This window comes from Euleptes europaea, chromosome 4 (genome assembly GCF_029931775.1).
Source record: "Euleptes europaea isolate rEulEur1 chromosome 4, rEulEur1.hap1, whole genome shotgun sequence".
In the NCBI taxonomy this organism is placed as follows: domain Eukaryota; kingdom Metazoa; phylum Chordata; class Lepidosauria; order Squamata; family Sphaerodactylidae; genus Euleptes; species Euleptes europaea.
Genome location: NC_079315.1, coordinates 52234719 through 52262646, shown reverse-complemented (window position 1 = coordinate 52262646; position 27928 = coordinate 52234719). Strand labels below are relative to the sequence as shown.

The following is a 27928-nucleotide window of genomic DNA, read 5'->3' as shown; positions in this document are numbered from 1 at the left end:
GATATTTGGCTCTTTTGACTAATGAGTTTGCCGACCCCTGCTCTAGAACTCTGTATCAAGATGTTTAGTACAGAGAAAGAGGGAGGGAGAAAAAATTATGTTGTAGAGCCCCAAATCTGCAATTTCTACTCTTCGTTTTCTATCCAATAAGTAAACAGCTTTTAGTTTTTCCCATCATGCCCTCAAAATATTGTTCTTTTTCCTCCCTACTTTGTGATATTTTGGAGTATATGTGATCTAAGTGTGACATTCTGGGGATACACTCCCTGCTGCCTCTTAACATTGTATGCAACATATGTCTGGCTGCCAGGTTCTGTTCTAGTTTGCCCGCTTAAGAATCTTCTGAGAGACACAAATGCATTTTTGTTTGATCCACAGGATACTATGGCGATGGTCTAAATGCCATCATTGTGTTTGCTGCGTGTTTTCTACCAGACAGCAACCGAGCTGATTACAACCATGTCATGGAAAACCTTTTCCTGTGAGTGATGGGAGTGAACAATGTGGCAAAGTCACATTTACCTGAAACTGTGTACAGATAGATAACCATACTTTAATTGAGAGATAAGTTGAGAGCTTTAAAGTGGGGAGAGAGGTTGATCTAAATGCCTCAGGAATGTATTTCTCTGATATTTAATCCAGCTTGGTGAAGGTAATAATTCATTTTGAACATATGGCGAAAAACAGGGCCTGTTGGTTAGGTTCTACCTATGTATTTTTATTCCAACTTTCCTCGAGGGAGTTCTGGGTCAAATACATAGTTTTCTCCCCTGACCCCACTCCCATTTTATCATCACCTGGGAAACAGGTTAGTTAGGGAGAGAGTAACTCACCCAGGGTCACATAATGAGCTTCATGGCAGCATGAACAGAGTTGTTCCCAGTCCTAGTCCAACACTCTGACTATTAAACCATACTGGATCACATCCTACTTTGTGACTGTTCTCCAAGGTTTCTCCATGTAGTTTGAATCTACAACAAGATTATCACAGTGGGTACCAGAACAGGATTTACAAGAGCACCCAATTCTCTCAAGGATTCAGACTGTGTGTTACTCTGGAGATGACCAATGTACATTATATTTTGCCCCATTAATTCCAGTTAAATAATTTTCAATAACACTATTTGAAAATGAGCAAACTGGGTTTTATTCATATTTACTGGTGGCAGCATGAGAACTGCTTCCCTGTGGCTTCTTCCAATATCTTTCCAGTATTAAAGGATGGGAGGAACCACGAGAGACTGAAGAATCAAACTAGCCAACTTGAAGGTGAATCTTCTAAGATTTTTTCTCTCTCATCCTGGTCTAGATATATAGAAGATGCCACCTGGAAGTAGTTTGCATGACATCATGAGTGTGAATTGGGTCCTTCATTTTCTGCTTCTAATACAGAATGGTTGCCTAATTGCCTCTAGCTTTTTAGTGCCCAAATCAGAAGCAACCATTCTGCATTAGTAAGGCTTTATTCCCACATATAGACCATATAGTGGATAATGCATGGCACAGAGAGCCAAGTCTTCTTTCATAGTGTCCCTACCATACCTCAAGACCAGTGTTCCCTGTGTTCACTTCCTAACTTGCTTGGCAGTGAAGACAGGCCGAGACAGTTATATTTCCCTGTTGTGTTCTAACTCACCTGCTCTGAAAAATAAAATAATAGGATGGCCCTCCTGATTAAAAAACCATACACTTGTCATACTTGAATGCCAGTGTTCTAATCTTTGAGGTAACCAAGTACTGCTGACTTTGTTCAGTGCCAAATGTGCCACTTGGTATGTGATAACAGTGATAGTTGAACCCTACTGATTACCAGTTAAGCACCTGAAATTTCTGCCTATCTATTAGATAGGTATGTTCTACCATTACATTTTATACTGTTTTGCTTGAAGTGCATACATTTTTTTTACTCAGCCACTCATTTCTCCTGCTTCTTAATCCCTGTCTTATTCTCTCATTCTGATCAGATATGTAATAAGTACTTTAGAGCTTATGGTTGCTGATGACTATATGATTATCTACTTGAATGGTGCAACACCAAGAAGAAAGATGCCAGGACTGGGGTGGATGAAAAGATGCTACCAGATGATTGACAGGCGGTAGGGACCACAGCCCATTTTCTGACTGTTGTTTTCCTTGGCCTGCCTATTGTTTCAAATCCTCCTCTAACTCCAGTTGTATATGTTTTTTTTAAAAAAACTGGTTATTATATGCATGATTCAGCTTTGCCTGACTACAAAATTGTGTTTCTGATAGCATCTTGTACATGCAGTAGATGCTTATGACTGGCTAATAACTAATATTACTTGAGCAACATATTTCATTTTGAAAGCTAAAATGTGGTTCTTTTCAAACACAGGTTAAGGAAGAATTTGAAATCCTTCATAATTGTTCACCCTTCTTGGTTTATCAGGACAATTCTAGCAGTGACACGACCTTTTATAAGGTAACTAACAGTTCAGAACTCTCAAAAGTCTCAGGCTGGTGTATGGTCTGAGATATTGAAGCAAATAGTTGCCTTTGGTGGGACGAGAAGGAATGGGGCAACCTATCATAGAATACCATTGGGAAAGCCACCAATAAGAAAGTAATCTAATCTGTTCCTCACAAACCGTCCTAGTAAAATTACAGGTGCAAAGAAGGTGTTCCTACAGTATGAGAGCTAGTAAAGTGCAGAGCTAAATAGAGTGAGCTATGAGTTAAGAACACGTGTCCAACTCTCATTTTTGGCTTATCATTATCTTATAGACTCCCACCCCTTCTTATCCCCACCTTTAATATTGGGATTCTAATACCAAAGGTAACTGTACAAGGTTTGTGTTGGAGCTACTAATATAATAATATATACATTAATCTACAATGGGTTAGATCTTACAGCTCCATTCCACCAATGATGGAGCTTTCTTTTGGTTCAGAGACCCTTCTGCTAGTACAAGAGGATTTTCTGCCTGCACAACAGTCTCTTGCATCAATGGAAGGTTCTTTGTGCCAGAAGAAAGCAATATACTATTCACAGAATGGAGTCATGAGATCCAACCCAATCATATTTCATATTATTAAGTTTATTATCCTTCAGTAATTAATTATGGTGCATTTGTGTTTCAGTTCAAAATTCAGCAGTAAGATACAATATGTCTGCACCTTGGCAGAGCTCAGTGAACTAATTCCAATGGAATTCATAAATATTCCTGAAAGTATTGCCAAGTAAGTAAAGAACATCCAGAGGGCAATGATTCCTTTATGAAAACAGAGTATTGTTACTTTCAAGCAACTCTGTTTTGTTTCTCCAAACTGGATTTGTGTTTCAATTATCTCAATTTCTTACAGCCAGAACACTTAATATTCTGAATATAAACAAAAAAGTTTATTTACAGAATCCTGAATGCTTTAGTTATAATAAGGGAACTGTTTGATATATTTATTAAGAACAAGCTTGACCATTTCAGTTTTTTTTGGTTCCTCAGAAGTACCATCTTCTATATTTCATTAAGAACACTGGGTAATATAATATATTTGAAAAAGTAATTAGATTGACATTTTAAACTTTGATTTAAACTGATGTAGTACCACTGAAAGAAATGAAATTAGATCTGTTTAAGTTGCCAGCCTAGGGCCAAATAAGGTTTGAGGGGAGGCTAGACAACCCCAGCATATTAATACACATACAATAACTGGAATCAAAAATCTTTTGGATGAAATGGCCAAGTTTCTTGGCAACAGTTGAAGATGAATTGGCAAAGCATGGTAACTGGTTCAGGAACATTGACCTGCCCCACTGCGGTCAGTGGCACCACACCACTCCCAGCGAGCTCACTGGGAGACACCTGGGATGGTGGTCCTGGGATTTACCTGGGTGTGAGCCACTAGGTTGTTTCCTCACCACTTAGAAGGAGGCAACCGGACTGCCCCCAAGCTGGGCATGTCCTACCCAAGCCTCCCACAAAATCCCTTATTGGGATCTCTGATATGAAGAAAGGGGGCATGCAGGCCGCCTTTCTCAAAACTGAACCAGTCCCATGCTAACACCACTTAACAACATAAAAATTCAATTAACAATAACCAACCAACACGGGAGGATGGGTGGGAAAATGCCAACGGCAGGATGACGGAGACAGTGAGGCTGACCCCATTATATGCAAGGGAAGTGGAGTGGAGTGGAGTGAAGCCTCCCTCCCGTCCACTTCCCAGCAAAGGCACTTCCAACTGGGCTAGCGGACAGGCGATTTAAACCTAACAACTGGTCTGTTAGGTGGGAGGTGCGTGGCCCATCCAACAGCTGATTGGCGGGCTGAACACTCAGCCGCACCCATGAGCCGCTGCCGAGAACAGACATCCGCCCGCTCTGAGAAGCCTCCTCACCTCACTCCCCAGCCCAGGCAACCAAAACGGGCTCCAGGCTAATTCCTGGAACCTGAGCTTCTGGTAGTTTTCCTGAGGTGGGTTCATTATTACATTGTTAAGTACGTATCAAGGCAGAAACCATCTTGTCTATTTTTCCACTCAGAGCCTAGCTGTCTCTTTCACGTAGGTGCAGATAACGAGTCACCTCTCAAGGACATGTTCTCAAGCCTCCATTAATTAGTTTATACGTTTCATCTGGGAACTGTGGATTGGCGAGGTGACTTTATTCATTTCCCTGGAATGTTGAACCAGTTCGTACCATCTAGAAGCTTCGATCATGATTGCCCCATGATTGGTTGCTAGGGATCACCTGTTAGCTGCCTATTTCTCAATAAGATGTAACTATTCAGGAGTTATTGAGTTGTCTTGCAGCATATAAGGACTCTCTCTAGTTGGCAAAGCTAACACAGGAGAAGGAATGGAAAAGACAGCCTGTATTGCTTCTGCATATTATCTGCCATAATTCTGTTTTTGACTACCTAGCACTGAGATAAGGTTTTTTTTCTTGTTTACTGTCATATAGAGGTGTCACAATTAGGATTAATACAGCAATTGTTTATAATTTTGTCCTTCATCCACTTTTATCTTAAAAGGTTTGATGAAGACAGGTGCTTTCAGAGACGAGCAAGGTAATGCTCTTGCTCTGCTTAAGCTTGTGCTGATGCTTACTACAGAGTTGAGATGTATCGAGCAACCATTACCAGATTCTAACAGCTGGAATAACAGTGATCCAACAGCTTTGCTTAATGGAAAGTCTGCCTCCATTTATGAGCTGTTGAGATCAGTCTCATTTATAGCTGGAGTTTGCTAAGTGGAAATACCCTTGACTTGAAGCTAAGTTGAAATACTTTTGTTAAAGCTATCCTTTTCTAGATTGATATGGTGAGCATGCTGATCCTTGCTACCTTTACATGCTTGCCTCGACATAAGCCAAAGGGTCCAGAATGAAACTAAAATCAAACTTGCTTGACCTTTTCTCTGCTTTTGTCCCTGCTTCTTTCTTATGCTCTGCTTGCTTCTTTTTCTTTTCCCCTTAAACTTCAATCATATTTACTCATGCAGACTGGATGAAGAGCTGAGGGAGGCATCAGCAAAGTAAGACAGTGTTCTAGTCATCATTAGTATATTTCCATATCATAAACAAAACAGTTATCTTGTAGGTCAGTGAGGTATTAATTGCTACGTGAAGCTGCCACAGAGAGAGATCTTCCATTTGAGCAGTCTGTTCTAGGGTTGTGCAAAAAAAAAGTTGGGAGGGTAAATTTTGGGTTCAGGTTTATTGGGCCCGGGTATTTCTGGTAAACCTGAAAGAAGCCAAATACCCATACCAGTAAAGGGGTATTTGGATTTATCTGGGAGTAACTAAAAACTTTGGGCCCATTTTAGCCTATGGGTTTTTTTTTTCAAAGCTCCTGTGAGGGAGGCATTTTGGGAGGCAGAGTTCCCAAATTTTCAGGGTAGCTTCAAGGGACTCGCCTTGCATGAACCACAAAGTTTGGTGAAGTTTGGGTCAGGGGGTCCAATTGTATGGGGTCCCAAAGAGGTTGACCCCCTCTTCCATAGAGAAGCATGGTAAAGTTTATAATGGTTCTCTATGGGGAGAGGGCAATCCCTTTGGGACCCGATACAATTGGACCCCCTGTCCCATACTTTACCAAACTTTGGGGTTCATGCAAGGAAAGTCTCTTGAAGCTACCCTGAAAATTTTGGAACTCTACCTCAAACAATGCCCCCCTGTAATAATTTTAAAAGTACTTACTTTTCATAATCTGTAATGGTTTATCGATAGGCCCAACCCTAGTCTGTTTTCATTTAAAGATGACACCCAAGAAAAATAACACAACTCATGAAATTCTTGATCTGACGCTTCAGTGTGCACCAGATTGACTCCTTACTCCTTAGTTCCATTGCACTTTTTCAGTGATTTATTTATTTTAAATATTTCTATATTCCCTTTCCTAACCCAATTCAGGGTTCCCAAGGCTGCAAACATTAAATCATTTCAAACACTAACAAGCACTTAAAATACAAATATATATAAAATATTTTAAACAAATAAAACATATAAAGAAATAAGACTCAATGAGATAATGCTAAACAGTACCAAAAAAAAAAGACTTCACCTGCTGGCAGAAGACGATAGAGGGAGACAGACAAATCTCCTGGGGAGGAAATTCTGTAATTTTGTTGCTATGACTGAGAAGGCCCTTTCTCGTGTTATCACCTATCTAGCCTAAGATGGCAGGGAGACTCAAAACAAGGCCTCTGAAGATGACCAGCAGGGGTGGGTAGGTGTATATGGGAATAGGTGGTCCTTAAGGTATTCTGTCCCTAAACCACATAGGGCTTTAAAGGTCAGGACCAGAACCTTGAATGGGTCTTGGAAGAAAATACAGAACCCGTATAAGTGGAACAAGATTGGAGTGATACAGTCCCCATGATCCACACTAGGCATCATTCTGGCCACAGCATTCTGTTCCAACTGTAGCTTTCAGACAGTCTTCAAGGGCAGCCCTACATTGCAGTAATCTAATATAGATGTTATCAGGATATGTGGTTATAATCACAACCACATACCATATCCTAAACACATTCACTTCAAAATGTTCCATTGATTTCAGTGAAACCTGTGTCTCAATCAGGAGGTTTGCTGACAGCTTGAAAGGTTTACCTTAGATTATCTTTGTACTGAGTTTTTATTTAAGATGTTTTATGCTTTTAAAATGATTAATTATTGACCTTTATAAAAAATAACAAAGATGTTTAGACTGATTTATTTCTCTAAACTGGGCCCTAATCTACCATCTGGAAAATGAAAATGAAAAGCTGATGATCCTACTGATGAATTTGTTTGTGGAGTATAAACTCACAGCCCTCCAAGTGTTTCCTTTGTCATAAGTAAATTTTATGAGGTCAAGAGGAAAAGAGGTACATACCATAATACTTTGCAGTTATATAGCTATAGATAATTACAGTTGAGGTTAATGAAAGAAAGCTATAAAATTACTTTGTTGTAATTATGTCGGGGGAAGTGGTTTGGCTGTGCTTTGGCTGCCAATACAGTTGCATGAGCAATCCCAAAATTCTTCATTCATTTCCTGGAGGTTAACAAATGATGATGTTCCAGCAGCTGTGTGGATCAAAGTAGCATAAACAAATGGCCAGATTGCCTTATAACACAATTTTGAACTTTACTTATAAAGCTGTACACACACACACACACACACACACACACACACACACACACACACATGGCATAATATAAATTAATAACTATGCCATTTTAGCTGTAGTGGTATCCAAAGAAAATGGAGCAAAACCATTCTACTACGATGCCTATTCACTACAATCCTAATACAACAGATCATAACATTCAGGTTTATTGGACTGTAGCAACAAAACTAGTTCCATAGTGGTTGGATATCTTTAGGATGCTATTGATTTGGAATCTTTCACCTATTCTGCCCCAACCATTATCCAATTTTAACCCATTGTATTATATGATAGTTTGTGTTATGTGGTTATCATACATTGCTAATGCTGGTACAGCAGCAATTACTTCTTCTGGTCATGTATAGAGGAAAGTATCACGTATTACATTTTAGAATACAGAATCATTTTATATGTAACACTTTCTTCAGCATTTTCATTCTGTCTTTATAAAAATAACTGTCTTGCAGTTTGGTCCTATTTATGCTTAGACAGAAGTATTGTTCTCTGAACGTACAGAGGCTTTTTTTCCTGATAAGTATATATGGCACTGGGCTGTTAATGTGTTTGAAATTGCAAAGTAAGTTGTTATGTTTATTTGCATGTACCATTACTGAGATTGAATGAATGAATTTATTTTTATGGCAATCGCCAAAACTATTACTGAGATTTGTTAAGCGAATGATATCAGAAGAGTAGACTTTTGTGAGCAAGCAATGAAGACTCTTGTAGCATCTTAAACACTAACACATTTATTGTGACATAACCTTTTGTAATGGGTATGGCCTAGGGGGACTAGAACCAGGTCTTAGAGAAATGGTTTGTGTTTCTTAATAAACATGGATGTTTTCTTAATGGGAACAATGGTTAGGAGACAGCTCTGAATATCTATTATTGCTTAGAGAAGGTGGCTCCCTTACAGCTGCATTGAGGTGAAGATTTGAATTTGAAAGCTTTTTAAATAAGGGAAGTATTACAAAAATTATGTAGGTTATCAGTGTGTTCAACACAGGAAAATGCTGTCTTTGGAGCTTCTTCCTGTACAAAGGTGTGGCCAGCATGTAACATTTTCATGGGGCGTTTTTAGCTTTATCTTTATATTCATTATATATCTGCACACTTAGGTGACTGTGTCATGAATCTGATTTAGTGGACTTTGGTCCACAACAGCTTATACAATAATAAATGTGTTAGTCTTTAATGTGCTTCAAGACCCTTGGTTGTTTAAAGCGAGTGAGTTATTTCCCCTCAGCTGTCTAAACAGAATATAGTACAGATAAATGGTTTACTGCTTTTTGTCCCCCTCCCTTGTCGCCAGAGCAAGCTGTCTTTCAAATGAGCCAGAAGTAACTTCAGCACAGCAGGAGTAAGAATTTACATTTAATAATGCCATTAGATTTAAGTATCACTTTATAACTGCAAAACTATTTAGTCTGGAAATGTGGATGTTTTGGAATGTGACTGGTCAATTGACTGTATTAATAAACTTGATTTGATATCACTTCATAACCATACAGTGCAACATACGCTAAAGAACTGGATTAAACTCCAGCTAGCCTCTTATAGATCCAGATCTTTGTAGATTTCCTTTAGGAATGTAGTTCAGATCATATTAAAGAAAAACAGATTGTTTCAATTCTGCTTCTAGATTGTGGTAAAATCCCAGCGCTGCCTTTTTAAAGCATTTTGGGCTGTCCACACTCAAAAGGAAGGTTCCCTAATGACAGGCAATTAAGATGGTAAATGTGTTAGTCATTACAACTTAATTCACTAAAAGTTAAAAAATACTGGCTTTGATTTGCAGCTTTGCACCGATTCATATAATTTTGTGATCTCTTTCTGGAATCTTCCCAGCTCTCCTTCATTTTTCTCCTCATGACTGGGATACCTATTCCATAATCTTTCATTGCAGCTGTATTAAAATTTGCCTATGTGGTCTGATTAGCAAATATCATTTTAAAAAACAACAAAGGAAGGCATTTTGCTTTTTTCAGAAAGCACCAGTCTCAGCAAGTGGAAAGAATCTTAATAGAGTAGGGCAGTAGTTCTTTGGAATGTTGGGAAAATGGTCATAAAAGGACCAAACACATAACAGCCAAATCCAGAGAAAGTTAGCCTATTTTACGTATGTGTAAAGTGCCATTAAGTTGCAGCCGACTTATGGTGACCCTGTAGGGTTTTCAAAGCAAGAGAGATTAGAAGTGGTTTGCCATTGTGTGCCTCAGCGTTGTGACCCTGGACTCTTTTGGTGGTCTCTGTTCCAAGGATTAATCAGGACCAACCCTACTTAGCTTCTGAGATTAGCACAAGATTGGGCTAGCCCGTACCATATTAAAATTGATGGGATACGTAAAATAATCTAATCTTGATGAGACATATGCAACTAATTTTGTGTTGTTTGGAGCTCTATTGTATAGCATTCTTCTTGCTTTTCATTTTTACACGTACATGTAAACTTGACTTTTGTAGGGAGGTAGCAATCTGTGAGTGGTAGCTGTCTCTAAATACATATGTAATTTTTCTTGAATTGTTAGGGCAATGCCAATGGCTATACCTTTTGTATTAATCACTGATTATTCTGGTTGACTGACTACATTGTTGAATAGTCCATAAATTAGCAGTATTACAGTAATACAGTCTACAAGAAGAGAAAAGCTGTAATCCTTCCCATAAAAACATAAAAGATGGCCTACTGGATCAGACAAGTAGTCCATCCAGTCTAGCATTCCATGTCACACAGTGGCCATGCAGTTGCCCTGAAAGGCAAACAGTGCATAGAGTCACAGGGAAAAGCTTCCAGTCACAGGGAAAAGCTGAAGGGGGAGCAGTCTAAAAAATTAAGAAGTATGAACTTGTAAAAATAAAACATTACTCAGAGGAGAACTTGTTCATGTACTGCACAGTGGTGCTGCCATATTTAAAACAAAACAAACTCGCTTTTTAAATAAGCAAGAATAGAAGTTCTAAACAGAAACTATTAGTCCCTTAATATCTAGGCATAGTAAAGCACATAGATAAATAACTTGTAAATAAGGTGGGAATTGCAAAGGTGGAAACATCTCATAAGAAACTAGTTAAAGTACAACATGTACATAAGTCATCGTTTCTTTCTTTATTAGATTTTAACCCATCCTTTCCCAACCAAGGTCAGGCTTAGAGTGGCTTACATCCAAAGCACTATTATCAATAATATTCCAATTAAAATACAAAAAACACCATAACAATAAATAATATATCATTAAAACCTTTAATTTGTCCTAAAAATTTAACAGATTAAGTTTAAGAGATGCAATGATGCCCTTAATACAAGTATAGGTTGCATCACAGTCAGCCATGATGGAATCATTGCTGCCCTCAACCATAGGCCTGGTGGAACATTTCTGTCTTGCAGGCCCTGCAGAATTGAGCTAAGTCCAGGTTTCATTCGACAGAGAGTTCCACCAAGCTGGAGCCAGAGCCAAAAAAGCTCTGGCCCTGGTTGAGGACAGCCGGATAATTCTTGGGCTGGGGACCACTAATAGGTTGTTACTAAATGAGCGTAACACTCTTTGAGAGGTGTATCGGGAGAGACATTCCCATAGGTATAAAGGTCCCAGACCGTTTAGGGCCTTAAAGGTCAACACTACAACCTTAAACCTGTTCCGGTACTCAACCCGGAGCCAGTGCAGCTGGCTATCATGAGAAAATAGTTAAATAAGGGTTGTTATCATTTTGTTATCCTTTTGTTATCCTTTTCAGGTGTAGCAAGATTCGTCTAAGTCATGCTCATGTTCAAAAAGGCATAGTGCCACTGCATGTGATTGAGACATAGAGGCAATGAGTGAGGCCTTGATAAATCTGAGAACTGTATGACACTGGAATCTGACCAAAAGTTGGCAGGTTTGCTCTAGAGCCAAACTTGTGAATTCATACAAGATGTATGCATCTGTACACCAGGCAAACTCAACCTGCAGCTGTCACTCGATCTCTGACTTGGAATGGCCACAAGAAATTTTCATGGAAGGATGAAGAAAGTAGAATAGTCTACATCTGGAATTGAATTAAGGCCTATTAGGGAGTATAGCTGGAAGAAAATGACAAAATATGACAACTTTGGTGACCTGCCAAACTGAAGATAGCCATGCAATGCTTCTTGCCAGGGACAAAAGCTTTGTTGTCTGGGGTTGCTTGTTGTTAAGCACCTCACAGGTCACAAAGAGATACAACCATGGCAAACCTGTATTTGAATAAATGTAGTAATTATACTTTTAAACCTCTTCGCTGCTGCAAACTAATTCTAAGAACATCAGCACCAGACTTGCATGACCTGGATTTTTTAGAGCCATGTATCTCATGGGAAAACAAAACTTGTCCATTTTTTCATAAGGTGGTGTATATTGATAGTCTTACTCACTACATTTCCCATGTACGCTATCACCTTTGTAAACTAACTTTGTAAATCTAAATATGAAATGGCTAAATACTTGCATTAGGAAAACCATTATTTGTCTCTGCATGTTTCATTTTTCTTCAATTGCATGTTTCAACTGAAAGACAACTATTGACACAAAAGGGAAGAAGTGTTCTGAACCCTTGGTATGACTGGGACACTCCTTAAAATGAAGGGAGTGACAAGGGGACCGTGTTAGTAGTATACAGAATGTGGTAGTTTGGTTTTCAAAGCTATGTTTATCTGGCCTAGGTAGTAGCTGGATGTGTGCACATTGCCATTTTTTCTTTTGCTATTTTGCAAAAGTGCTAAATACATTTCACATTAAATTAATACGTGAGCCTGATTGTTTTTCCTTTTTTGTTTCTTTAAAGCACTGAAGTGAAGCTGAAAGAAAATTCCTAACTTCCTTGGCAGTTTTCAGAAGAGGACTTTTTGACTATGTGATTTGCCTAGAGGATGGGGACAACTTGGCTTCTCTTTTGGGCACAACTTTCCAGGAGCCTCCTATGCTCAACCCACATTTGTTTTAGTGAGGCCCGTCAGAGCGAGAAAAAGCTCCTGATGGATTCCAACCTTTGTTCTTTCATTACTTAATGCCATTCACAGCTTTCTGAGGTAAAAGAAGAGGCTGCTGCTGCTGCTTCGGTCAGACAGGCAGCAAATGTATGGATGTGACTTTCCATAATTTTCAGGAGTGTTACCTGCAATAAGAAAATCTATTTCATTAAGCATTTTTCAATTCACAATTATTTTACAGTTTTGCCATTTATGTGCCTCACTTGTAATTTTGTGCATTTGAATTGTTATCCCTTTTTGTTTTCAATATATTAGCATGCGTGTTTCCACATATGTGCCCCAAACAAAGCAGTTTTGGTTTGAATTGATATGAACACAGAACGTTGCACAAAGGGAGACTTAAATTTGGTCTCTTCTTTTCAGTCTTGCTCTGTGAACACAGAATGTTCCCTGGTGTCCAAGAGAGCCTCCACAGATTTTGGACTGTCACTATTAACTGTAACTGTGTGTGTGTTAAGTGCCATCAAATCACCTCTGACTCATGGCGACCCTATGAATCAAAGTCCTCCAAAATGTCCTATCTTTGACAGCCTCGCTCAGACCTTGCAAACTGAGGGCTGTGGATTCCTTTATTGAGTCAATCCATTTCTTGTTGGGTCTTCCTCTTTTCTTGCTGCCCTCAACTTTTCCTAGCATGACTGTCTTTTCCAGTGACCCTTGTCTTCTCACTAACTGTAATTACACTCTTCAAAATATTCCCTCCAAATTCTTAGATATTTAATTTTACTATATTCAGATTATGAGCCATGAACAGTTTTTTTCTTTGTTATGGAAAATATCTGACATTAAGAAAACTGAAATTTCAGGAAGCTCCCAAGCCATATCCTGAATTGGGGACTCAGCATATGAATAAGAACATGCATGGACATCAATGGGATCCTAAGCCAAAAGGATGCTGTAACAGATGAAATACATACCATGATGACCCGACAGTATGCCAACCATACAATGTCTGTCAGCACAATAAAACAAGTTACATCATCCATTTAAATAGTCATCAGTGACAAAGCATCAGAACAGCACTTAGTGTTAATTATATTAATGGACAGGAATGAAGAAACATCTGTATACAGAAGAGAAAGACTGGACCATTCTGAAAAACACAAAATATGTTCATTTTCAAATGGCGGCCTCAGACTGGAAGTAGATTGCCAGCCTTTAATCAATAGGTGGGATGCTAATGGACATAATGTATTATTTCTTTAGAAAGCCCCCAAATCCCTCTCTTATTACTGAAATATAGCTACAAGTAGACTTAATAAGGATAAATCAGTAGCATTTGATTTACTCATTACCCAACTACCTTTTGATGGGCAGGAGTAGGAGCAGAAGTTCCTGTTATGTGGTTGCCTTTCAAATAGCAATCAAATTATACTAGATTCCCTCATGAGGAAATGGCCCAGTCTGTTATTCAATATGTAAATTCAATTACTAGAGCAGGAGGCAAGAAAGCAGGAAGCTGAGTCCTTCCACAATCCATCATCCAAGACACCACTTATGCAAGAAAGGTTTTGCATTCATTTCAGTGTTATCCGTAATAATACTTTATTTTTCACTAGACAAATGGATGGCTACCAGTCTTTGATATGAGAGAAAGCTGAAGGGTGTCTGGAGTGAAGGTTAGATGTTGTATATCCTCCAGAGCCCTTTTCAGACATTCAGTTTTGGCTCTTCAACTGTGTGTAAGGGAAGTGCATGTTACATGCAATCCTCCCAATATGTGTGAAGGGATGTGTGCATTTTCTATATGCTCACTTTCAAAATTCTGAGGTCTCATTAATGTATACCAAAGCTTGAAGTACATGCATTGCCCCATTCAAAATTATATCTGTGAGTATGGGGATGTTCAGATGTAGCTCGCACTCCTGTTAAGTGCAGCTGGAGGATGTCCTCATCTGTTAGGTAGGTCAAAATCAAAACACCTGAAAGGGGCCAACTGTATGTCTGTACCAGATTCTTGTTCTTGATGGGATGAAGCATGGTGAATGCACAGCTCTGGGAACTGGATGCTGTTTATGTTGATCAGAAAATCTATATTGAACAAAAAGGAGCAGAATGAAGCTTAATCAATATAAACAAATGAAAGGAGTGGAATTTTAATCAGCACACAAATATTTGTGCAGAAAACCTGGGTGTAGTTTTATCAGCCCTGGTAAATTCTTGCTTATCACTAACAAATTACCTCTTGCCAACTTAAGTTGGCAACCAGGAAGTAAATACAAAAGACTGTAGGTCAAACAAGAGATTTAAAAAAACAACATATTGTGTTATCAAACTGGAAAAGGATAACTTTTCCAAGTTTTGGATCTACATAATTACTTTAACATTTCTCCATTGCCATCACATTTTCTGATTCTTTATCAGAATAGATGTTTGCCAAAGGAATTCTTCAATTCTCCCTTCCAATCTAGATTTAGCACCACATTTATTTAGTCCTTGATTTATAATGCCAATTGTTTGTGCTAGCATTTCCTTATTCTAAGCTTGAAGTTCTGTAAATAATGCTGGTCCTGTCAGGTGTCAATCCTGCAAAGCACTGAGCAGCAATTCCTACACACAAGTAGACTACACATTAGCATCTGGCATTTCACACCATCTTTTAGATATTTGAGAATTAACTTACATATGTCTTTCAGAAGAAACTGACTTTAGATCCCTTTGTTTAGCAAACAAAGGTAACAGTATTTGAGTTACCATGCAGATGCTGAGATTGTTCTCAGTCACAATTTCTCAGTATGTCCAATACTCATGTCCTTGGCAGACATACAGGCTATGCAGCCTAGGACAAGAGGAGATCCCTGATACAGGTCTGTTGCACATATCCTAAATATACTTACTTATTCATGAGTAAGTAAGAATGTTTGTACTAGAAAAACAAGTATTTTGATGAGTAGGGTGACTTGCAATTTTTGCATACAGGAAGTTCCCCCCTCCCTGCAAGATCCTTTTACCAGGTGAATTAATATTGATAGGAAAAGGAATCTTGTGGTGACTCTTCTACCTCAAAACATTCCATATGAATTGGCCCCCATTGCCATTAAAATGAAAAAGTATCCCCCATGCACTGCTTGATTCCTACTGCTGCCTTGTTTTGAAAACTGAAGAATAGCAGTACATTTCTTAATATATCCTTTCTGAAGCTTTGGGTTGGGTGTTAACACTCTACCAAAGGATAACATCTGGCACCACAGGAAGGTTTCATATTTAGCTCAGTGAGTGGTAGGATCCAACCTTTCACACTTAATCTCAGGGCAGCACTTTATTCAGAATTACTGGTACTACTTAAGAATCTTCATGCAAAAAGAAAGTAGCAATGCATGTAGTATTCTCTCCAACTACAGCTGAAACCTATTTTTCAGTTTCCATGTTCTATTGACAAAGGATCATCAATAGAAATTCCCCACCTGCAAGGCCCTCCTCAAAGCAGCACACACAAAATTTGGTGTGCTCACTATTGATTCTTTCCATTGACGTGAAATATCACAAGACCTTCAGTTGTGCATTCCCATGCACATGGGGCACTGCACCAGGATAGGGGTTGCCTACAGGTTGCTTGTCTGCACTCAATTTCTATTACAGGACTTACCTGTCAACTGCACTTTGGTGTCTGTCATACAGCCCATTCCTGAGCTGGGAGAGTGAAAGTCCACAGGAGGCTGCTTTTGTGCCTTTAACTGCAGCTTAATATACTACTATCAGCAGGTGAAATGTTCATTGCATATCAGTAACCAATATGCTCTGCCTATTAGTGCAGATGGGCAGGAGTAGGAGCAGAAGTTCCTGTTATGTGGTTGCCATTCAAATAGCAATCAAATTATAGTAGATTCCCTCATGAGGAAATGGCCCAGTCCATTATTCAATATGTAAATTCAGGTGAGACGGTGGTCACAAATACAGGCACCAGTTAAAAGGCTGGCTTGCAGATATTCTTTGGCAAGGCAGACCACTGCTCCACAATATGACTTTAGCTTCCTTGTGTCCCACTCCTATGCAGGTCTACTCAGAAGACAGTTCCACTGAATTCAGTGAGGCTTCCTCCCTAGTAAATGTGCATAGTATATGGCATTATATCACATTCCTATGCATAGTTAGGTGGGGCTAAGTTGATTTGGTTTCAGTGGTTTTAGGTACACTTAACTGTATAGGATCGGGCTGCTGCACATATTACTGTGTTTATTTGTAAAACAAATATAAAGCAAATAATCTATTTTCTCTTTTCAAAAGTTGGAACATATGGTGAAGTTACTACATTTAAAGTATTAATAATTGATAATTAAAAACACAAATACCTTGTTAAAACAATAGGGTTTCCCTTATGATGGCTTACTAGGGCTTAAAGGAAAAATGTTATTTGCTTACTAATATTTATTTTTAGAATTGACTTTTTAAAATTGTCAAGGTATAACTGTTATGTATTATACTAACAATTATCTAGCAATGTTCAGCAAATGTTGTTTTTTCAATGTCAAAAAGTACTTGCTCAAATATATTGGTGTATAAATTTATATTATACTGATAGAAGTTTTCCCCCTCTTCTGCCATGTATCCAAGTGCTTAGAATCAAGTATTACTTAGGGGCCTTTCTAGACTGTCTGTTTTGAATGATAATAAACAGTTCACTTAATTACTGTGAAGAATGCAGATATCCCTAAAATATGAGTTTCTGTTGAGGCACTGTTGAGGCATTGTGGCACTGGATAAAAGATATTTTTTCACCCCAGCTTGTGCACCAACAGCAGTTTTGACTGTGGTTGCCCATGTTTGATGGAACCTATTGGCTAATAACCATGATATCACTGGTAATGAGCAACATAATGCCCCCCTCATGCCTTCTAAATATACAGGCAAAGTATGGTATGACCAAAACTAGATAAACACCTTTTGATTTGAGGGGGGAAGAGATTTAAGTATGGGATTTAAATCTCCCATTGCAATCAGTGCTGCATAAATGAGTTTCAGTTTACTATAACGTGTTCTCATGTTGTACTGTTATTGTATTCCTTTTATACTTCCAGCTGAACCATAGAAGGTTACCATTCCCCATGCACAACATAAAGAGTTCACTACTAGTGTGGGTACAGGTCTAGTACCAGTTACAGTAAGTTTTTCCCTCTGTCATCTGGAAAGGCCCTTAAACTGTATTTGTTTTGTTATATGCACATATGCTAAATTGTGTAGATTAAGCAATACAATATATAATAGCATCATATGTAGAATATGTAGGTATGTCTCCGAAATAAAAAGCTGCAATCCAATAGTAAATGTGTTTCATTTCAGGGCAACTCCATTTTACGCTAACTTTTTACAGTCCAATCCTGTGCATGTTTGCTGAGAAGTAAGTCTCACTGAGGTAAATGAGATTTACTCCTAAATAAACATGCACCTGATTGTAGCCCAATCCTTTGTAGAGTTATGGGTCTAAACTGACTGAAAGTCTGCATAGGAATTGGTCACACTAATTGCTTTGAAACTGATGCTTCCCCCACCCCACCCCACCAGCAGTCATTATGGTGCAGGAAGGTTGGTAGGTTTGGTGAAAGCTACACATATCTGGTGTGGCCTGTCAGTCAATGAAAAGGCAGTCTTGAAACTGTACTCAGTGTTGCACTGGGAACACATGGGAGAACCGATTAAAAAGTCACTTACATGGTAATTTCTTTTGCTCACCATAGCCCCAATGGAAGTGTAATATTAAACTATCCATGTGAGTTAGCTATGTAATTGGAGTTTTCACACTGTGATTGGAGCCTAACTATGGAAATGTGCTTTTTCAGTAGCTATCATTGTTGAGCAGTAACATATAAATTGGATCTTTCAAGTAGCAGCTTTAGTTTTAATTACTACAGCTAGCTCAAATTTCTTCTTTTTAAAGTTCTATTTATGCACCTGGCACATTTCTATTTTCATTCTCGGCTTTTTAACATGATTCCTGCAGTACACAGTGTGGGATTATTTTACTCTCTTTTTGGTATATTTTTAATTAATTAATTTATTTCAATGCTAATAATAATAAGCATTCTAGTAAAGCACTATTTTAGACCTCATTTATTGCAATGAAAGAGAATGTGAAAATCCTATTTAAATATGAATGTTGTTATATGCTTCATAAGAACATAAGAAAAGCCATGCAGGATCAGACCAAGGCCCATCAAGTCCAGCAGTCTGTTCACACAGTGGCCAACCAGGTGCCTCTAGGAAGCCCACAAGCAAGACAATTGCAGCAGCATCCTGTTTTCCACAGCACCTAATATAAAAGGCCTGCTCCTCTGATACTGTAGGGCAGTGATGGCGAACCTTTTAGAGACCGAGTGCCCAAACTGCAACCCAAAACCCACTTATTTATCGCCAATTGCCAATACGGCAATTTAACCTGAATACTGAGGTTTTAGTTTAGAAAAAGCAACTCATACATTCACATATTTTGTGTTAAAAAAAAAACACAATAACAGAGCTTTCAATGATGCAAACTTTTACCTTTCAATAAAAAGTTGTTTGTATTTGGCATGCATCTCTCCAGGACTCGTCCTCTGCTCAGCCACTGGACATTATTGCTAGGGTTGCCAGGTCTCCAGCCACCACCTGGACGTTGGCAGCCCCAGTAGAGGAAGGGAAGGGGGAGGGATGGAGAAAGGAAGGAACTGGGAAAGGAAAGAGAATGAAGGAACTGGGGAAGGAAGGAAGGAAGAAAGGGGGAAGGGACGGAGAAAGAAAGAAAGAAAAAGAAAGGAAAGAAAGGAAGGAACGAACGAACGAACGAACGAACTGGGGAAGAAAGGATGAAAGGGAGGAAGGATGGAAGGAAGGAAGGATGTAGGGAAGAAAGAAAGTGTCCTGGGTCGGGCCTCAAGCCCCACCCAGGACTTGCTCCAGGGCGCACACCCGATGTTCTCCCCCCCCCCTTACTGGCAGCTCTGGGGAGGTGGCGAGGCGACGGCGCGGGACGGCGAAGACGTTGGGCCCCGGCGCAGCGGCATCTGGTGCCTCCCAGCTGGCTGTTGGGGCAGGGTAGGAGGGGGCAGCGAGAGCGAGGGCGAGCGCGCCAACACTTGCGACCCCGCCAGCCTGCAGGCGACCTTAGGGGGCGGGGAGGGAGAAGGCAGAGGCCATGCAGACATGCCTGAGCCGGAGGACTCGAGGGTGGCTCCGGCTACCCCACAAGCTTACAGCAGGAGTCAGGGATGAGCGCGAGTGGGGGAGAGGGGGAGGACGGCAGGAGACGGCAGGCCTTTATCTGGCAAACGCGCAGCTGTTGAGGGGCCACCTGGCCCTCCACAAGCACCCTGAGAAGGAGGAGGCGGCGGGCAAAAACGGCAGGGGGAGAGGCACCTGAGGAGGAGGACGATGGCGGCGGCAGCCTGGAGCTGGACTGTTGGGAGCCGCCTGAGGGGAACGAGAAGGAGGAAGGCGGCGAGGAGGAGCTGCTGCTGGAGCCTGGAGGAGGAGGCCTGGCCTCGTTGCTGCTGGCCTCCCCGCCGCCTGTCAGCTGTTGCGGGGCAAGAGGGGGGGAAGAGGAAGAAGCCAACCGCGTGCGAGGCAGGAAGCTGACACGCCGACGCACGCATGGTGGGGAGGAGGTCAGCTGAGAGAGGGAGGGGCACAGACGACCTGGGAGGCCTTTTGGAGCTCACCCGCATGTGCTGGCAGAGAGGGCTACTCGTGCCGGAAGTGGCACGCGTGCCATAGGTTCGCCAACACGGCTGTAGGGAATAGGTATGCATCATGACTATTATTCATTTTGACTAATAGCCATGGATATCCCTATCCTTCATGAACATGTCCACTCCCCTTTTCAAGCCTTCCAAGTTGACAGCCACATCCTGGGGAAGGGAGTTCCACAATTTAACTATGCGGTGTGTAGAAAAAATACTTCTTTTTATCTGTTTTGAATCTCTCTCCCTCAAGCATCAGCAGATGATCCTGCATACTAGTATTATGAGAGAGGGAGAAAAGCTTCTCCCTGTCCACTCTTTCCATACCATGTATAATTTTATAGACTCGTATCTCCCTTTAACCACTTTCTTTCCAAGCTAAACAGCCCTAAGCATTTTAACTGCTTCTCATAGGGCAGTTGCTCTAGCTCCCTTCCCTGATCATTTTGGTTGCCCTTTTCTGCACCTTCTCAAGCTCTGAAATATCATATTTTAGATATGGTGACCAGAACTGTACACAGTATTCCAAGTGTGGTCTCACTATAGATTTGTACAAGGGCCAGCATGGAATTTGCCTTTTTCACAGCAGCCGCACACTGGGTTGACATCTTCATCGAGCTATCTGCTTCTACCCCAAGATCCCTTTCTTGATCTGTTGCTGCCAGAACAGATCCCATCAATGTATATATGAAGTTGAGATTTTTTGCCCCAATGTGCATCACTTTACACTTGCTCACATTGAATCTCATTTGCCATTTTAATACCCATTCCTCCAGTTTGAAGAGATTATTTTGGAACTCTTCACAGTCCAATTTTGTTTTACCCACCCTAAATAATTTGGTGTCATCTGCAAACTTGCCCACCTCGCTGTTCACCCCCAACTCCAGGTTATTGATGAACAGGTTGAAAAGCACCGGTCCAACACAGATCCCTGAGGGACCCCATGCTCACGTCCCTCCATTGTGAGGACTGACTGTTTATTCCCACTCTCTTCTTCCTATTTTTCAGCCAACTCTCAATCCATAAGAGGACTTCTCCTCTTATCCTATGACTATGAAGTTTGCTTAGCAGTCTTTGGTGGGGAACATTCCTTTTAGTAATGGCCTTCCAGCAAAATTTAGCTACATTGTAGGAAATAGCGGGGTTTTTATCTTCAAGCAAAAATTGGATAATTGAGCTTTCTTCAATTATAGATTGATGCAAATGACCAAATCGTTGTAACCAAGGATCAATTGTAGATCTTCTAAATTCCGCATAAAATTCACAGTATAATAGAATGTGTGACAAAGACTCCTCTACTCCCGCTGTACACGAACATCTCTTTGGGTTGATTTGAAAATCTACCTAGAAGAACAGCCGAGGGGAGGGCATCAAAACATGCTCTCGAGAATGCCCATCTCAATTGGGGTGAAGTAATATTAAAGAGGTATGGGGCCATGGCTTTTGAAGAAAGCTCAATTATCCAATTTTTGCTTGAAGATAAAAACCCCGCTATTTCCTACAATGTTGCTAAATTTTGCTGGAAGGCCATTATTAAAAGGAATGTTCAAAATAAAAAGGGTTATATTATTAATGATTCATCAGATGATGAGTGATGGGTGAAGTAATGTACAATGTGCAATGTTTATTTGGTACCTTATTATGCTGATAATGTACTTAATCAGTTTATTTTAGGCCATGTTATTTTACTTTTTACTTTTCTTTTTTCCTTCTGTTTTTAATTAACGTTATATAGGCACGTGTATTGCTTTGTTATTTTATGCTGGCCAATGGCTGTAACAATAAATTACAAGATGAGAAGAATTCATTCATATATTACTATGTGATCCACCCTGAGCCTGGCTTTTGCCAGGGAGGGTGGGCTGTAAGACTAAATAAATAAATAAATAAATTTAATTTCTCAGCAATCGCTTTAAAAGGTAAAGGTAAACGTCCCCTGTGCAAGCACCGGGTCATTCCTGACCCATGGGGTGACGTCACATCCCGACGTTTACTAGGCAGACTATGTTTGCGGGGTGGTTTGCCAGTGCCTTCCCCAGTCATCTTCCCTTTGCCCCCAGCAAGCTGGGTACTCATTTCACCGACCTTGGAAGGATGGAAGGCTGAGTTGACCTTGAGCCAGCTACCTGAAACCGACTTCCGTCGGGATCAAACTCAGGTCGTGAGCAGAGCTTTTGACTGCAGTACTGCAGCTTAACACTCTGCGCCACGGGGCTCCTTTAATAAATAAATTATTTATTTAAATAAATAAATAAATTTAATTTAATTTCTCAGCAATCGCTTTATCCTTCCTTAATGTTCCTTTACTACCATTATCATCCATTGGTCCAACCACTTCCCTGGTTTCCTACTCCTAATGCACTTAAAGAATTTCTTATTGTTGGTCTTGATGTGTTTGGGGATATGTCCCTCAAAAATCTTTTTTTTTTTGCATTGTTTGATTGCATTTCCTTAATGCATGTTTGTGTTTGCTTTTGTTTGCCTCGTTTGGGCAATCCTTCCAGTTTCTGAAGGAAGCCTTTTTTTCTCTAATAGCTTCCTTTACCTTACCTGTTAGTCATGACCTCTTGGATTTAATACCACCTTTCCTGACCTGCGGTATACAATCCAGCTGATCCTCTAGTATTGTGGACTTGAGTAACCCCCAACCCTTTCCCAGAGATTTAACCCTCCTAACTGTTCTTTTCAACTTCCTTTTTACCAGGTTTCTCATTTTAGAGAAGTTTCCTCTTTTAAAATCAAATGTAATTGTGTGAAATTTCCCAGGCACTTTCCCACATACACATAAATTGAATTTGATGCCATTGTAGTCACTGTTGCCAATTGGCTCAACCACATACACATCCCTCACTAAGTCACTGGCAGCACCACAAAGTGTTAAGTCCATGGACTCTGGTTGGGCACAGTCATTGAGGATGTCTAGAAATTTTATCTCTTTGGCTTGACTGGAACATGCATTTATCCAGTCAATATGAGGGAAGTTAAAGTCTCCCATTATTACTACTTCATCACCTTTGGATGCTTCCTTGATTTCATTCTCCATCTCTAGATCACCTTTTGGTCAGGGGGCGGGTAGAAGGTCTCACCAGACTTGCTGCTAAAGGATAAGTTCTGGAATCAACATAAAAACTTAATCTACAGCCACTACAAGTGATCTGTATGCCTTTTTGTTGTCTCTTGCCAAACTTGGTGTTCCCTCACCCCTTATACACCTATGCTGTGTGCATGGTTGCTTCAGTGGGCTGCCACTCATGCCACCCAAGCAAGATGGAGAGCTAAAGTGGTAGTACTGGGGAGGTCTCCACGCATTCTTGCCATCTCTGCAGGGGTCCAGGATGGGCTCAAGTGACAGCATCTCTGGAATCCATCCTGGTTTGGAGTGGCAGCAGCAGGGCAGACACTTTAAAAAGTCTTTGCTAATAGCCTGCTCTGCTCTCAGCTGTTCTTGTACTCTCCTCTCTCCCCGGCCATTTTATATATATATATATAAAAGGAAATTAAAATTAGTGAAGGAAATTAAAATTAGTGAAGCCACCTGCAAATGGACAAGGCTCCTGTACTTTCATTAAATATGTAGAAAAGGGGATTTTGGCAGGTGCAAATTTTGAATACTTGTGACAAGCTGCATCTGCCCATTCCTTGTTCTCTACACAACTATTGAATATGCAGGTACATTTACATTCACTCATCCTTAGTGATGAACACCTTTAAACTAACTGTGGCTCTGCATCTTCAGTGGTGAGACTTGGATGCAAAGAGTCCCCACAGTAAATTAGGTCCCACATTTCCATGCGTGTTTTTTCTATTTGTGACCAGCACCCATCAAAATAATTAGCAGGCTGATGTGATGATAGTTCATGCTAATCCAGAAATAAATCCCACTGAGTTTCAAAGGTTTTATTCCCTAGAACAGGGGAGTCCAGCAGGTAGCTCATGAGTATGCTAGTTGGCAACATGTTTATTTTAATTTTCTTCATTTATACTCCAACTTTCTCCCCAGCAGGGACTTAAAGCAGTCCTGCTGGGCAAAAGCCCCACCTGGCTCCAGCCACTTTCTAAAAACATTTAGCGGGCACCAGGAAAGGTGCTGTTGGGTGCCATTGGTGCCTATGGGTGCCATATTGTGGACTTACAATTTAGTCCAAGAAAGGTCTAAATAAACTTGGAGACTTATGCACTGCATATATTGAAGTCTAACAAGGTCTTGGTCAAGGGTATGAATTCTGGGCTTGTCCTGCTACTACATAGCAAATCACATTATTTAGACCTGCTTCCATCTCACCACATCAGCTTTCTCCCTATTTGCGTCAAGCTGCTTTCTGGCATTTTGCCAGACCATGGGGCAAGGAGCATATAAATGTTAAGAAGTTCTAGGCACAGTTAATTTTTCCACTGCATTTATACATAAGGAGTTGTGGTTAGAAAAACACCAATTTCCTGAGGAAGGCCCTCATTTTCTGCATAGAGCAGTCCTTTGAGGGGCTGATTTCCTTGTGTCAACAAAAAGCGTCAACTTGAATGAACAAGATATTAACTTCCAGGCTGCACACTGGTTGACTATGAAGGTAGTTTTTCCTGGTTCTGATGTGTTTCATTTCATTTGATGCTTTGCACCTTAGAAATACATTAAAACATGATGGACAAAGAGGACAAAACCAAACAAAAAACAGAGGAGAGAGAGCCAGTAGGAGCATGGATGGTGGGCAGAGAGAAAGTGAGTATATTAAGGAAACACTCAGTTGGCAGGTGGGATATGGCTATATATATTGGGGAAAACGATACAGGTAAAATCCATTCTCTCTCCCTCTGCCTGCCAGCCAGTTGGTAGCACACCTCCTCAGCAGGAGATAAAAGAAATCTACATTTGCTTTCCACTGACAGATTGAGGGCAACAGACAGGAGCAGCAGCTTTGCCCCTCCCAACTGTACACATTCCCCAAAACCGACATCACAGGAGATCACTCATGAAAAATAATCAGATCTCTATGCAGAATAATTGCTAATTCAGGATATGATATCTCTATGTCCCTAATTTCATGCAAAAGCAACCGCCTCTTTTCCCCAATATAAACTTTCCCCCTACTAGTTAATATTAGCCCCACTTGGGAAAAACAAAACTGGAGTGCCTGGCAAGGTGCATGCTCCCATGACTCCAGTATGAGCCCATGGCTAAGAGCAAAGTGTTTCCAGCATCAGAGCACTGCCAAGGTACCACTGGGAGTTTAGCTCCCCTTGCCTATTCATTCTTTCCCAGAGTCTCTTGAAAATGCAGGGAAAGGAAGTGCAAGTAAGAAACTTAACTGCCTTCCACCAAAGGATGCTTCCCTTGATCTTTCTGCCTGAAATTTGGCAGGGCTGGGATGAGGAGGACAATCCCTCTGCATTTCAACCTAACTGGGTGGAAGACAAAAAATGTACAAGGGGATATACATTTCCCATTTCAGCCACTGGAGATGAATAAACAGTAAAAAAAAAAAAGAATCCAAATAGGCGTGATAACAATAATATAGAAAATAAATACAAAATTTTAAAGAACAAAACAAGCTGAAAACAAGTTAAATAAAACTTCGGTGTGTGCCCTAGTTCAGTATCCTTTTCTAAAACTGGCTCCCAAGTGCCTCCAGGAACTCCACAAGCAACGGCCCCCATTTTTTGAGGCAAAAAATGATTAAGGCACCAGCCTTGTGTCTTTTGGGTTCCAGCATCTGGTGTTTAGAATCATGCAGGCTGCAGACAAGAAGTTCGACAGGTTTACATATAGGGTGGCCAAGTCCATCTTTGCCACTGGTGGGAGATTTTTGGAGTGGAGCTTGAGGAGGGCAGGGTTTGGGGAGGGAGGGACTTCAATGCCATAGAGTCCAATTGCCAAAGCAGCCATTTTCTCCAGGTGAACTGGAGATCAGTTGTAATAGCAGGAGATCTCCAGCTACTACCTGGAGGTTAGCAACCCTATTTACATACCACAAAGGTTCTAATACTTTATGAGCCTGATGGCCATCACTCCTTCTTTTAGTTAATTCACGGAGTTAATTATGCATTATATTAACTATGCAGCAATCCCATAAGTTAATTATTATCCCAGCTTCCTATACTCCAGCAATATCTGCACAGGAACCCACTAGGCCATTACCCCTTCATGGGAAAGACTCACACCCCAGTGGCAAACATTCTTATGGGGATTAAGGTCCCTTGAATCACTTCTCACTGTGTGTACATGTTTCAGACCTGACTGCAAAATAAACCTTCCTGGTTCAGCTGTGAAGGGCACACAAATCTTTCTGCTTCTCTTAGCAAAATACACAGAACTGTAGGCATTGTCCTTTGCCAATTGCAATTGCCATTTATTTTGCCAAGAGATTTAAATGTGAATGGATCGTTTACAACTGATAGAAGGTGTGTGTATTTTTATACCTGGAGTTTCATGTGTGCCAGGGCTCAGTTCTGCCCTCTTCTCAGTGCTAGGGCTGAATGCAAGGATGTACAAAATAAGATAATACTGCTAGAAAAAAATGTGTCTGCATTGGTGCAGGAAGGATGCATTCCATGCATACCAGAATAAGTACTCTATGGTGGGTTTCCTGAAAGACTATTCATGTTCAGCACAGTTCTGTATACCACATTAGCTCTATATAAGTAACTATGCAGGATTTGCAGTCCAAACAAATGAAGACATATGTAGCTGAATGCTACCGCACATGCTGTGTTCAGTGCCCAATCTGTCTTCTTAAAAGATCTCCGGTAGCATATCTGGTTAACGTCACTTTCTGAGATACTCTGGTGAACCACTGTTATTCAGGAAAACGTTACTAATCTTATACCAGCAGTCTGCGATATCAGCTACTTATACCTCTCAGTACTTAAGCAATGAGATATTCTCTTCTAAATTACTCAACTAAGAGCAATCCTAGGCAAGTCAATTTAGAATCCTACTCAGGTCTAGTCAGTGGGATTTATTCCCAGGAAAATGCTTTTACGCACAGTGGAATCCAAGACAGTTATACCCTTCGAAATCCATTTAAGTCAATGGGCTTAGAAAGGTGTATCTCTTCTTAGGCTGCACTGTAGGATACTTTTTAACTACCTAATATAAAATGAATGGGCCTCACTGATTCATTCATATAAGGAGTATCAACAATTTCATCATTTACACATGATCTGGAGGGCTGGAAATATCACACAGTCTAAAATTTTGGAACTCAAAACAGGGATTTAAAAGTGTACTAAACAATGATTAATAATTATTAGTGAGATCAGCAAAAGTTGGTATACATGATTGAAAATAGGACTCTTACATGATTATTTCTCAAAAAAGGGAGGCCTACAGTACAGTCCTAAACGGGGTTACACCCATATAAGTTCATTAACTTTAATGGAATAGAAGAGTATAACTCTGGTTAGTATTGAACAATAAAAATGTACCCGAAATGGTTTAAGATAGTTCCCTATCAGAAAGCTGAAAATTACCCTGTAATTAAGCCACCCTGATTGCTAAAGAACCTTAAAAATGGGAGTATGTATATCTAACCTGCTCCTGTTCAGAAATTCAAGCACCTGTGTGCCAAAGCACATGTGTGAATGAAAAAACAAGTCCCAAATTATTAAATATTGAAAAAGTTCAACCTCTGGGTTTAGCTGATACATACAAGCTCCTAATTTTAGAGCA

At 40.3% G+C, this 27928-nt stretch overlaps 1 protein-coding gene across 3 annotated transcripts in view; it reads left to right on the top strand.

Annotated features, from left to right (window-relative positions):
• The window catches only part of LOC130476204 (protein prune homolog 2-like), a 55467-nt gene extending 42914 nt beyond the window's left edge, over window positions 1-12553 (top strand). For 2 of the 3 annotated variants that reach the window (XM_056848093.1, XM_056848092.1), the window contains exons 5-11: window positions 379-481; window positions 1965-2096; window positions 2357-2443; window positions 3103-3201; window positions 4992-5027; window positions 8927-8974; window positions 12412-12553. In XM_056848093.1, the coding sequence (XP_056704071.1) occupies window positions 379-481; window positions 1965-2096; window positions 2357-2443; window positions 3103-3201; window positions 4992-5027; window positions 8927-8974; window positions 12412-12442 (536 nt within the window). In that variant the 3' untranslated portion in view covers window positions 12443-12553. The remainder of the gene's footprint in view (window positions 1-378; window positions 482-1964; window positions 2097-2356; window positions 2444-3102; window positions 3202-4991; window positions 5028-8926; window positions 8975-12411) is intronic. The other variant, XM_056848094.1, reaches the window with a different exon arrangement.
• The last annotated feature ends 15375 nt before the right edge of the window (window positions 12554-27928 follow it).